Genomic DNA, 14,456 nt, shown 5'->3' on the forward strand with positions numbered 1-14,456 from the left:
TCTGCAAACAAGACCAGGATAACGGTTCTGATTAAGGCTAGGTTCACATGGCTCCAATATGCAGATAAGACCCCTGCTTGTACTGTGATAGCAGTGGTCTCTCTGCAGCGGTCTGAAATACCCTGAATATTTCACAGATAGAGTTCCGTAATCAACAAGGGAATGTGAACTGGAGAAATCATATGTGGAGGCTGCTGCTCTGACAAAGATCTTATCTGCCGACTGCTACATCGGAGAGATGTTCTGCTTTCACTGGAGCCAATTACCAGACAACACAAAGGAGAAATTCCCAACAAATCATTGATTTCTATCAAACTTGGATGTTGAGGAATACATTAGAACCATTATTGACAGGCTTTTGTTTGCTTTGGAACTGTATCTCTCCCCATACAAGTCCATGTGAATTAAAAGTAGATGAAATGTAGGTTAAGTGCACCTGCAATGAACTCTCAATGGTTTCAGGAGCATCTTAAACTGAGGTCAAAAGCATGTTACATTTGCCCAACAAAGCCTGTCCTAACTGGCCCTAAATCAGCTAATCTACCAGTTGGTTACATTTTTAAGATGATAGCTTTCATTCATATAACAATGAGTATATATGCAAATAACAAAATAAACGCACCTCCCACTGCGTCTTGCATTTGGTGTCTTGCTACTTTTAGTCCAGCATATTCTGCAGCAGCTGCCACAGCCTGTGCAAAATCAGCATCTGTAAAAAATGAACCGTCAGATGAACTGACGCTAGAACGTCCGCTGGAGACATTGTCTTCCTCAGAAGCAGAGCCCCATCCATTGATCATAGAACCAGTTACAGAGCTTTCTAAGTCTCCAATGCTGGAGGCAGGAGTCTGCTCCAAGCCACGTAATAGAAGTCTGCGGCTCTGGATCTTGCTTTCCATCTCCATGTCATCTCCTTCATCTTCTGGGACATCTGTATCCATGTCTGACACTATCGGCCCAGAAATGTACCCATAAGTATGAGGCGGAGATATGGGCCTTGGTGGTGGAGGAGGGCTTATTTGATGCCGTCTGCATGAAATAAAATATAAAGCACAGTTTTAATATGTCAAGGATTTAACATGATACATACGTCTCATCTCATAAAACTTTCAGAAAAGGACAAGGATCTTTATTTTCAGCCTTGTGACTGTAATTATCAATTCTCATGCCATGAAAAATTACTGTCACATTTTTGAAAATAATGATCCTTATCCTGGTAAATTAGCTTTGAGATCTGAACTTAAAGTATGCGAGTATAAAAATTCATAAGACAATGAGAGGCACTGTAACTCATTGTAGCCAAGCAGACATTACTTTTCCAATTATTTGATTCCAGCAAATATCAGATAGATTTGATTTAAGTATATATGCTGCAGTACTTTGTATATCTTTTTTCATTGTGTCACTGCCTTACCTAGTGGCATAGCTGATTAAAAGAACTAACAACTATTGGGTGAAACCAGTCAAACTTCCAGCCTTGCTCCCATAATGTCAGTTTTTGGGATGCTTCCCCTCTTATCTCCCCCATCTATTTAAGAAATCACGGTCCCTCTGGACACAGATCCATGGACCACAACTTTCTATGAGAACAGTCTGGATCTTTCAAGATCCACATGGACAATTAAGTATTACGCCATCCATTTGAGGGGTTATAAGGTTTAAAACTTTTTCTGATCAGAACTGGTGGCTCCCCCACTGGGTAATTATGAGTCTTTCCTATGGGGATCTAATAGACAACAGGGGAGGTTACAGGGTGCCATGTTACCAACTACATGAAGGTTATATGTGATGATATGGGCACCTCTCCCTAGGAGTGTCCCAGTGATGTTTGACATATGTGCCATAATTCACTCTAGCTTTACATTAATCATATGTGGGTTGGTCTTATAACATATTCCATTAAAGGACATCTTCATGGACTATGAATGATATCTGAGCACATGCAGTGGCTCATCTACACCATTCATATGTGGGTTGGTCCCACAATATTTTCTATGAAAAGATTTTTCCATGGACTCTAAATAATACTTGGCCAGATATACTGGTAGTTATCTCATTTTGAATGATAGAGATGCTTAATTTATGTGATTTAGTTCAGACAGACAAGGGTATACAAGGGTATATATATTTACTAATATTTTGATCTGCATAACCTTGTCTTTTTTGGGGGGGGGGGGGGTGCTTAGATATTATTTTCAATGCAGCTGCTATGGTTGGGTTTTTAATAATTGACCAATTATGATTTTATTAGCTAGACAGTGGGGTTTTGTAGGTTCTAGGTGTTTAATAAAGTTGATGTTCTTTAATCATTACATGTCTCAGGCTATTTTATGGGTCTCTCAAACATTCATCTACTCTGGGATATATTAGACATTTATACATTGAGGTTGAGCTTCAGTCTGTTTTTTATATATTTTTCTTCCTTCAACTGACAAATATTACTCTTACTAAAGCAATGTAGTTCTTAGGCCTGACCCAGTTTTTACTTTTTCAGTACACCAAGATATCATCAGCATTATTTATCAGCTTAAAGAGGCTTTTAAGTACACAAGTCATGTTGTATGTCACTTATGTGTATATTGTTACTAATGAAAAAAAATTGTGAGGCACTACGTTACATTTTGCACCAGGGCCCAGAAAAGTTTAGCTACACCCATATTGAATATGCCCATAAGACTTCAAACAAGTTTAATTTTGTACCTGGTGCAAAAGAGTGTGATGGCATAATCTGTCTTTCTCATAACAATCAACAAGATTATTTTCGATACGTCTCCAGTTTAGGAAAGGAAATTATAAAAAGAAGCTGATTGTATGAAAGAAGATTTGTTCATATATTTACATCATAAATGTACATACAATACCAAATTGTGTGTGTGTTTTTTTTTTTAAATGTGAGATAAACCAGTAAATAAAGTGGTTCTAAAGGCAGAAAGTTTTTATACCTTAATGCATAGAATTGCATTAAGGTAAAAAAAAAAAATCTGCATGCAGCCCCCAGCCCCCTATTATACTTATCTGCTGAGCCCGATTTTGATCCAGTGCTGTGCACCAGAGCAGAGGCTCTCTTGGCTTTTTCTATCCGCATTGGCTCAGAGACAGCATTGAGAGCCACTGGCTCCTGGTGCTGTCAATGGCAGCCAGTGAGGGGGAGGTGGGTGCCAGAGCCTTTACAATCACTTTAAGCTGAGAGTTACATATTCGTTTCCAATAGATGTATGCATTTTTTGCATGGATAGGAGGAACTGTTGCTGGATCCAACAACAGAACATCAAATTGTAAAACAAAAACCATTGCAAAGTTATCCTTGAATGTTGTGTTTTGAGGGAGCTCCCCTTTAATTATCTATTTATTTATCTTGTGTTATGCAAAATGATTTGAATACACCCTATATCCTTCATTGCGTACTTTATTTAGTACAATAAAGTTCAGAAAATTCCAGAAACCCTATACAAAACTTTGTTCATTTGCAATTCCTTCTGCATTAATTTTGCTCTTAAATGCTCAAAAAGCTATTTGCAGAGGAGCTAATTCATTTGGTGTTTATTAAAAACATCAGCAAGGATGTGAGGAACATATGTGAACCTCTGAGAAGCTTCAACCTAGCAAAGTAGAACTCTTAAATAATACAAGTAAAATTCTAATAGTATATTACTTTTTATCCCTACAAAACTCTGACACAAAATTAATCAAGGTGAAGTAATAGACTTACCAATGAGAGATTTGGCACAGAGTAGTATAATTTAATAAAGTATTATAATGCACATTCCCTTAACGTGTATGCAGAGAACTGTGAACGACACTGTTATTTTTGGCACACTTGGAAGTCTCTCGCAGTTCCCACGCACTAAACGTTCCCAGGTGTTTACAGCAGTTCTTAAATGAATCACTGCATTCACACCAATACTGTGCTGGCACCGGAGTGAACTGAAATTGACTTCCTGCTCGACTAGTATACTTATATACTGTATGTACATGCCACAAACTGTACCTACTGTTGCACTATAGAATGAATATTTTACCAATCTGTAAGTTACATCAACAATGAAAGTAAAGACTGAAAAATATGCATTAACTGCCCCACAAATGGGCATTAAAATAGAACTATAGGCAAAACTTTTTTTTCTTTATAAACCTCTTTTATAACCTCTACCATTTTTGTTTTGTTTTTTCGCCATTTTTGTCCCATTGCAAAGATTTCCCTCTCACATTCTGTTCCATAGCCAAACAGGAAGTCAGAGGAAACAGTGGTCATCAACCCTGTCCTCAGGGCCCACTAACAGGCCAGGTTTGCAAGATAGCTGAAATACATTACAGGTGATATCATTTGCTGCTCAGTGATTGCAGTATTCTAGTCTGCATCTCCCCAAGGTAATACATAAAACATGGCCTGTTAATGGACCCTGGGGACAGGGTTGATGACCACTGGTTTAAAAAATGAGTTTATTACAAACAAAATGGGTATATACAGTGAAATACATCATATTTGTACATGTGAATAAAAATCAATGTTAATCACTTGGTAGATAGATATGAGGTGATAGACACACAAGGGATATTCGAATAATAGGCTAACGTGTTTTGAGGATTTTCATTTTCATCAGAGCCTTAGAGAGCAAAATTTAATCTGTGTTTTAAAATATATAAAAATGGATAGAGGAGGCTAGATGAGTAGTGTAACACAACTTAGGTGGTATAGCTTTGCTTTGATTCTCCTTCACTGTATGGATAATCCTTCCACATCACAACGCTCTCAGCACTGTAGGGAGGGTGTATAGGGTTGTCTATTTATTGTTGTCGGTCTTGGAGACCCGGTGGTTTATTCCGGTATTGCAGCTTACGATCTGTGACTGGATGTTCACGTCATTGCTGGGGTATTCTGGGCGATTCATCTATGCTGTGGCTGTACAGTGTCTCTTACTGAACCGCAGCCATGCTATACTCCACAGCATCAGTGCCCACAGTGTGGGTGCTCAGTAAAGTAGAGATGAGCGGCTGTGCAGTGAGGCTGTATGACCCAGATCCAGGAAGTGCAAAAGTGGTGTATTAGGTGCAAAAGTGATAAAATAAGTGAAAAGTGTAGATAAAAACATCATTATTAGCAATATAAATGTAAAGAATAAATTCTTTACAGTTACGTTTATAAAGAATATACTCTTTACATTTACATTGCTAATTGATGTTTATCTACATTTTTTACTTATTTTATCAATTTTGCACCTAATATTAACAGCGCAATTTATTTTGTTTTACTGTATATATGCATGTAGTTTGTTTTGGTTGGAATTAGCAGTTGAGCAAATACTTAGGCTGTATTATGCTTGACATGTTATCGCAAACATGGATATATTTACCTTATGTATAATTGTACTTACAGTAATTGCCTAATAAAATGTTATTGCTAAAGCATTTTTGTTATGTGGTATGCTTACTCTATATATTTAAAAAATATTAAACATTTAAAACCAGAAGTTAAGAAAAAATCCAATAACATAAATAAGAGAAATGAAGGCCCCTTGAACCCTCAAGTGAAAGGAAGCCTTGACTACCAGAAGCATGGCATCTCCATGGGTGTTAACCTAACACAGGGAGGTTAAATCCATTAGGACTGTCTACTTTGACTAGAGGTGACTGGGTGTAGCCTAAATTCTGGAAAAAGGCTACACTGGGACATGGCCCACTAACCTGAGGAGATTCCTCTGTAACAAGGGATGTCCACCCATCTGCCTCTTGTGAAGTGAGGTCTTTACCTTGCCAGCAATTGATGTTCCTTTATGGGCAATGGTCTCAAGTTTAATTCTAGGGTCAGTCTAATGCCTGTCTGGCACCGATGGTGAAAACAGGTCTCTTAGATTATGTGTTTGTTATGGATGCTCAAGGCATAACTGTGGCATTGTTACTTGGTACACTTGGAAAGTTGTTACATTTGGGAAGTTCAATAAAGCTATGGCCTTGTCCTATTATGGCCTTGGCTTTGTCCTATTTCCAATCAGCTCATCATCAATCCCTAATCAGCTTTTGTGTTCTTTTTGGGGGGTGCAAGCTTTTGGTTTCTTAGTTGGTCATAAACAAGCCTTTGCTACTCAGCAGTCATGACTAATTATTGTCAGAGAGACACCCGATATATTACCTTCTCTCAAGGTGATGCTGAGCAAGACTTAAATCCTCTTGGCAGTTTTGAAGCATTGGCTGAAGCTCCTCCTGAGGAGATGGAGTGAGTGTGGCAGTAGACTGGTGGCTGTAGGACACAGCAGCTGGAGAAGAAGCAGCCCCTCTTATTGGTGGTGTCGGACCTCTCTCGTCTTCTTCTTCTAACTCGTCTTGCTGGAGATACATTCTTGTTGGCGGCATGGGACATGGTAGTTCTCTCTCATAGCTTTTAAAAAAGGACAGGTTTTAAAATCTGTATGCTGATCTAATTAAATCTGATCTGATTTAACATCTGTATCTAAAATAGACAAATATATGTCATAACATTGTAATTCTTGTCTATTGTGACATGAAAATGTTTGTAGTACAAAAGCATCACAGGATGTATTATCTTTTTCATTTTTTTGGGTCCGGCATGGCTGCGGGCGACATAATTGATGATGGATCTACATCATAGGACATTGTTTTTTTATTATTTCTGACACTTCTTTTGGTGAATGGCTAGGGGTACAATGTACCCCATGCTAATTCATATAGGTAGGGGGGGCTGGGATCTTGGGGCCCCCCTGCCTGCAGACCCCCACAACCACTGCCCAGGGTTATCGGGAATAGGCTCTTGTCCCCATCATTTTTACATTTTGGCGTGGGGCTTCCCTTAAATTCTGTAATGGTTTTTTTTCATCCAGCTGTCAGCGGGGGAGCCTGTTGACAGCTGATGACTCATCCATTGTTAAGGACCCATCGGCTGGCTTACCGGTCATGCTCCTTAACAACCAGCTATTCACCGTGCCCTTATTGGGCAAAGCTTTGCCCAATCAGTGCTTAGAATATTCTGTGCAGCGCTTGGTGGGCAAACATCCGCAAATGTAGGTGTTCACCGGATGGGCGAACAGGCGATGTTTGGGTCAACTGTTCGCCCAACTCTATCAATCAATAATTTTATATATAATCCACAATCTTGTCTCACAGGGATACACAGTTGTAAAGGGAACCAAAACATTCAATGCCCTCATGCTAGTCCATACTAATAATGGTAAATAACAATATTTTTATGATTATGTTCAAAGATTAGAAGTTGCATTATAGGCTAACATTTTGATTTTGTTTTTACTTATGCTTTACATATCTGGTTTCTCACCTTTCATCAGCACTCAGAGGATACTCCTCCATACCCCCATGTGGCGGTGGATGTGCTGGTGGTGGTGGCAGCAGATCAGCCCAGTTCATTCCAGCTTGTTTGGATACTTTGGGTGCACGAGTTCCTTTTTTATGACCTTGGCTCCCTGCAACAAAGAGGATACTAAGTACACAGTGCAAGCCTGGAGCTAGCAAAATTGTAAAGTAATCGCCAAGTAATTGTTACTTTGATACTCTTATAAATCTTTGGGGAAAGTAATGTAAGACATAAATTACCCAGAAACATATTTATTAAGTTAATAGCTAATAAATACCTAAAATTCCATAAAGTCACAAATGAATTTTACTAGCAACACCATTTAGCGTGATCTTCTTCCAGCTATTAATTGCATTATAGATTATCATCTAAAACAAATGAGCTGTAGACATATTTTCTCAAGTGCTTTCTTTTACTATTTAATTGCTGCAGCCCAAAATACAATCTGATCCTGATATGATCTATTAACGTTTCACTGTTGCATTAAGTCACTGAGTATACATCATTTGTACTTGTCCAAAAAATTGTTTTAGGCAAAATTAAATTATTTTTTTCACTTAGGAAAGCAGCGTCAGACAAGCATTTAATTGTTGCTGCAAATGGGGAAATCTTTTTCCTTGCTAAAGTAACAATTTTATTATAAGAAGTGCACAGAGCAATGAAGTAACAAGCAGAGAACTACCATGGACATGAATGGGAGTGCGTTCACTTCACAGTCTAGGTCAGTGTTTCTCAACTCCAGTCCTCCTCAAAGCGCCCCAACAGGTCATGTTTTCAGGATTTCCCTCAGATGAAACAGCTGTAGCAATTGCTAGGTGGTACTTTTGCTAACATTTTGGTGGTGTTTGCCCAAAAGGGCAAGATAAATGTTTTAATTTAATGGCAACCCCATCAGAAGCATTCCCTTTGCTCTCCTGCTGCGGTTAGGCTGTCAAGAGCAAAAAAGAATTACCTAGTGCTTCCCTTTATGGGGAAGCATGTGACTCACTCTTCCCTTCTACATGACAGTGTTAGTGCCTGGTGAATGGGCCTCCTAGGGAACCAGCGCTGTCAGATGGGGATGGGAAGTGAGTCCTCAGCACTATGTAATAAAGAAAGAGCCAGTTAGATAGACAAAGTATGGGATACAAGGATACTGTAGTCCCAATTTCTTGAATAATTAACTAGCCCTAATTTATCAGTGTGTTCAGATTAGCCACCAATTATTTTGATTCTTCTTACATTCCAAAACTTGCACTTTGAAAAATAAAGCTTCATAGCTAATTTGTTACTGTGGGCCAACAGAGGCAATACTTATTCCAAACACTCACATAACTATGGCCTATGGCCCTAAACAAAGCCTATAGAACTAACCCACCAGTCACCAAGATAATCACGATTGTGTACCGGTCAGGGGCGGACTGACAGCTCATGGGGTCCCCGGGCAATAGGAGATTATGGGGCCCTTAGACAATCAGAGATTATGGGGCCACACAGTATACAATCACACAGTATACACATACATGTACACTCAGTATACACAGACATGTTTCTATTGGCTGAGAAGGTACTGGATAGGTGGGGCAGCTATAACCTCAGGATGATTTTTAGACCAAAAGGATGACAGTAAGGGATATTGCAGAGACAGATGTAAAAAAAACACAGATTTTTACATACTGTCCCTGGTTTTACTGAGGCTGGCAACCCTGATGGGGCCCCCTAGTGGCCCGGGGCCCTCGGGCAGTGCCCGAGTGGCTGAATGGTCAGTCCGCCCCTGGTACCGGTGGTACTTATCTACTATGAACTGACAAATGCTTTTATAAAGTTTTCATTTCATGATGATCACTGTGAAGGACATTGGTTTATTTTATGAGGCATAACTGGTAAAACATCCAAATCACTACCTGAAGTGCTGCTTCCTCGATCCGAACTGTTGTATGATCCTCCAGTATTCTGATCATGAGCTTGGTTGTAGGGAATAGTGGATGGTATAGTATCTGTGACCCGATAATCTAACAAAAAAAAGGCAAACAAATGACTTGCTTCAAATACCACAGGCTACATTAACAAAAAAATTCTATTTTAATTAGACTTCAAATAAAATTTATCAAACAACTGCAAATGAGGTTATCACACGCAGAACAAAGCCTCTCTAGGTGTCATAAAATAATGAGGGATGAAATGCTGATTTGTCAAAAAATGCATTTCACTCCCAACATTTATAACTCCTGTCTTTCAGCTAGTCTGCTTCATCATTCCAAGTATAAAATATGTATTGTGTGGTCTACACAGAGGGGATTTACTAAAAATGAAACATGCAAAATCAGGTGCAGCTCTGCATAGAAACCAATCGGCTTCCAGGTTTTATTGTCAAAGCTTATTTGAACAAGCTGAAGTTAGAAGCTGATTGGTTACCATACACAGCTGCACTAGAGTGCTCCAGTTTTAGTAACTCTCCCCCACAGTCCCCATAAAGCATTGCAGAAATAGGCCTGCATTCAGCTAGTGTGGAATTTTGGGACTGTGGGAGTATATAACAATCATGTGTTCCTTATTAAAAGCATTAGAACATTATGGTAATCTTTGTGCATTCACAGTATTGGTGTATACAAATACATTTATCAAACATATATAAATAATTATGCTATGTTTACCCACTGGGGTTGATTTACTAAAACTGGAGTGTGCATAATCTGGTGCAGCTCTGCATAGAAACCAATCAGCCTCCATGCTTTTTTGTCAAAGCCTAATTGAATAAGCTGAAGTTTGAAGCTGATTGGCTACCACGCACAGCTACACCAGATTTTGCACTCTCCAGATGTAGTAAATTAACTCCTACTGTGTTTACAACCTTCCCACTGCCCTAAAAAATTAGCACTGAAAGCATATCAAAACTCAAGAAAAATATGATTATATCACAACTGCGCAGTCCTTAGATGTGGTGGCTGTATTTGTTTATTTTTCAGGATTTTTCCCCTATTATTTTCCACATGGTCATCCTACCATTAACACCCTGTCCTAGGGTGACAACACTCACTCACGATGCTTTAGCTAAAGAAGCAATGCTGTCACCATGTCCTAGTGTGACAACACTCACTTCATATGCTTTAGCTAAAGAAGCAATGCTGTCACCCTGTCCTAGGGTGACAACACTCACTTCATATGCTTTAGCTAAAGAATCAATGCTGTCACCCTAGGATAGGACTGCAGAATGGTCCAGTGAGATAACTGGGAACAATGTAACTGATAACAGCACAAGCAGAGAGCACAGGAAGTTATCAGCTCATAAGGTTTTTGGAAGATCAGGTGGAGGAATCCTCCCCACTGAGACATTGGTGTTGATTTACTAAAACTGGAGAATTGCTAAATCTTGTGCAGCTCTACATAGAAGCCAATCAGCGTCAAGGTTTTTCTGGGCAAAGCCTAACTGATCAAAGCTGAAGTTAGAAACTGATTGGATACTATGCACAGCTGTACCAGATTTTGCACTCTCCTGTTTTAGTAAATCAACCCCTATGTATTCTGACAGCAGGAACGCTCCACTGTCAGAATTACTGATCAACTGCTGCAGCCCATTAGCTCCAGCCACTGATCGTGAAAAATATCATAGCAAGCTGGTTCGATAGTAGTCAATCGCTTCTATCGGGTGGGAGCGGCCGCACAAGTATTGAGATTTCAATCCCTCTATCTCAGCATTTGGGTTTACATACACTGTAGGTAAAATGTCATCCGGGCTTTGATTTATGGCTATTCCAATTTCTCTTTTATACGTAAACCTTTAGATTTAGAAATACACCTACCCAGTCAATAGTAAGAACCCTTTATTGTCAAATACGTGTATTCTACGTCAGGATATCAGCATGCATTGAATTAGTTTAGCTATTCTTTTTTTTCTGTTAAAAAAATAAAGTCTTACAATAATATTATCATTAAAAAAAAAGAATATGCAGGCATAAAAAAAAAAACTCAATGTGATTTGCTATCGTCTACAGGCTAATCGGCTGAAAGAGCTTTAGGTTTAATCCCAGTCATCGGATAGGTCTGTAACTTAATATTTTCTTTATGACTCATCCGCATTAGTGTATAGCAAGTCCACTCTCCTACTGTGACTGTTGTGATGGATAGATGTGTAAAAATAGCTGTATTTTTATTAAGCATAAAAGGTAAAGATCTTGGCTTCTCGTGTCTAGAATGACTTCCATTGAGGTGTCACAGGTAGAAAACAGGGATTTATTGGTCATTAATTAGAGATTCAAGGAACAAAGGCGCAATGAAAACCGCCAGAAGTTTATTTGACATGGAGTCATAAGTGTATTGTCAAGCCCCTACATCCTGCAGTTATTAATGTTAGACTCATGCAGGGTCTGTGTTTACATTTGATGATTAAGAAGTGGAAGAAAAGTTGGGCTCTTTGATTTGAGCGATAATAACCTCACACACAAGGAACACGAGATATCACAGAAGAGAAAGGGAATTGCTTTATTTCCTGTTCAGTTATTGTCTATAGCAGCCCTTCTCAACCTTTTTTTAACATGGGGGAACCCTTCAAATAACTTTCTGGACTCAGGGAACCCCCATGTTATTAAGTACTATATCTACAGCTCACAGTACATTAGTGTGTTGCTCACAAAGAAGAAATGCTTCTTACGTTTGTGGTCATTGAGAAGAACTTCCGCCTTAGCCCTTGTACACACGGTCGGAAATTCCGACAGAAAATGTCCGATCGGACTGTGTTGTCGGATAATCCAACCGTGTGTGGGCTTCATCTGACTTTTTCCGTTGTAATGTCCGACCCACAAAGTTTGAGAGCTGGATATAAAATTTTCCGACAACATGATCCGATCGGACTTTGCCCGATCGTTTGTAGAGAATTCTGATCGGACAAAGTGCCACGCATGCCCAGATCAAATTACGAAACCAAAGCTATTGGCTACTAGGCTGAAAGTAGTCCTGTCGTAACGAACGTCATCACGTTCCAAACGATCAGATTTTCCGTTGATTTTGTCCGACCGTGTGTATGCAACACCAGTTTCGGACAAAATCCGTCTGAAAAAATCAGACGGATTTTGTGGTCAGAATGCCCGACCGTGTGTACAAGGGCTATGAGATAACCAAAAAAGATCATTGATTTTAGTGATTACTAGACATGTGCAGAGTAAAATATTTCGTTTCGGAATTTCGTTTTCGTCTGAAAACTTAATTTATTTAGTTACTCCCGAAATTCGTTTTTATTTATTTCATTTTTCGTTCAAAAATTGCATTCGTCCGAAAATCCACATGAATCACGGTCGAATCTGTCTTTGAAGGCTTATGGTGTCTGTCAAATGTATAAAGAAGATTCGACGGAGCTAGTATATAGCATACTTTAGAACCCTATTAAAGTCTATGGGACTCCAACGTTCAAAATCTAAAGTGCTCATTTTAAAGGCTAATTTGCAAGTTACTGTCCTAAAAAGTGTTTGGGGACCCGGGTCCTGCCCCAGGGGACATGTATCAATGCAAAAAAAAGTTTTAAAAACGGCCGTTTTTTCGGGAGCAGTGATTTTAATAATGATTAAAGTGAAACAATAAAAGTGTAATATTCCTTTAAATTTCGTAGGGGGGGGGTTGTCTATAGTATGCCTGTGAAGGGGCGCATGTTTCCCGTGCTTAGAATTGTCCCTGCACAAAGTGTCATTTATGCAGGAAAAAAAGTCCTTTAAAATCACTCGCAGCTATAATGAATTGTCGGCTCCGTAATACAGAGAACACTCATTGAAAGTCATTGATAAAAAAATAAATAAATAAATAAAAAAAAAAAAGCGTGGGGGTCCCCCAAATTCAATTACCAGGCCCTTCAGGTCTGGTATGGATATTAAGGGGAACCCTGCCTCAAATTTAAGAAAAAATTTGACGTGGGGTTCCCCCTAAATATCCATAACCAGACCCTTTATCCGAGCACGCAACCTGGCAGGCCGCAGGAAAAGAGGGGGGGACGAGAGAGCGGCCCCCCCTCCCTCCTGAACCGTACCAGGCCACATGCCCTCAACATTGGGAGGATGCTTTGGGGGTCTGTGACCCCTCAAAGCACCTTGTCCCCATGTTGATGAGGACAAGGGCCTCATCCCCACAACCCTGGCCGGTGGTTGTGGAGGTCTGCGGGCGGGGGGCTTATCAGAATCTGGAAGCCCCCTTTAATAAGGGGACCCCCAGATCCCGCCCCCCCCCCTGTTTGAAATGGTAAGGGGGTACAAAAGTACCCCTACCATTTCACAAAGAAAGTGTAAAAAATGTTTAAATAAAACAAACACACTTTTGAAAAATTCCTTTATTAAAAATAAAAAAATAAAAAAAAGATTCCAGCGGCGGTAATCCACTCTTGCTATCCATCGACGGATGATCATCTCTCCAGCGATGTCTAATATCATCCAGCGCAGCGCAGCATCCTTCTTCTGTCTCCGTGGAGGAGACACTACAGACATTCCGGCGGCTGACGTTTGTTATATACGGAGGGCGGGGCCACCCGTCACCTGACCCCGCCCCCCTCTGACGCAAGGGGAAACCCGGGGTTCCCCGTGACGTAGGGGTGACCCCGCCCCCCTCTGATGTAACGGAAACCTGCCTGTGTTACATCAGAGGGGTGCGGGTCACCCCTACGTCACAGGGAACCCCGGGTTTCCCCTTGCGTCAGAGGGGGGCGGGGTCAGGTGACGGGTGGCCCCGCCCTCCGTATATAACAAACGTCAGCCGCCGGAATGTCTGTAGTGTCTCCTCCACGGAGACAGAAGAAGGATGCTGCGCTGCGCTGGATGATATTAGACATCGCTGGAGAGATGACCGTCCGTCGATGGATAGCAAGAGTGGATTACCGCCGCTGGAATCTTTTTTTAATTTTTTTATTTTTAATAAAGGAATTTTTCAAAAGTGTGTTTGTTTTATTTAAACATTTTTTACACTTTCTTTGTGAAATGGTAGGGGTACTTTTGTACCCCCTTACCATTTCAAACAGGGGGGGGGCCGGGATCTGGGGGTCCCCTTATTAAAGGGGGCTTCCAGATTCTGATAAGCCCCCCGCCCGCAGACCTCCACAACCACCGGTCAGGGTTGTGGGGATGAGGCCCTTGTCCTCATCAACATGGGGACAAGGTGCTTTGAGGGGTCACAGACCCCCAAAGCA

General features: G+C 40.3%; 1 protein-coding gene across 4 annotated transcripts in view; it reads right to left on the reverse strand.

The window, feature by feature from the left end:
* Positions 1-14,456, reverse strand: part of ROBO1 (roundabout guidance receptor 1) — a 1,605,434-nt gene that overhangs the window by 27,578 nt on the left and 1,563,400 nt on the right. For all 4 annotated transcript variants that reach the window (XM_077480101.1, XM_077480100.1, XM_077480099.1 and 1 more), the window contains 4 exons: positions 9,205-9,312; positions 7,286-7,430; positions 6,128-6,373; positions 623-1,029 (listed from right to left, as the gene is read on the reverse strand). In XM_077480101.1, coding sequence (XP_077336227.1) covers positions 623-1,029; positions 6,128-6,373; positions 7,286-7,430; positions 9,205-9,312 — 906 coding nt within the window. The remainder of the gene's footprint in view (positions 1-622; positions 1,030-6,127; positions 6,374-7,285; positions 7,431-9,204; positions 9,313-14,456) is intronic.

Source organism: Lithobates pipiens, unplaced genomic scaffold, assembly GCF_037356315.1.
Source record: "Lithobates pipiens isolate NorthernLeopardFrog02 unplaced genomic scaffold, aLitPip1_a1.2 Scaffold_16, whole genome shotgun sequence".
In the NCBI taxonomy this organism is placed as follows: Eukaryota; Metazoa; Chordata; class Amphibia; order Anura; family Ranidae; genus Lithobates; species Lithobates pipiens.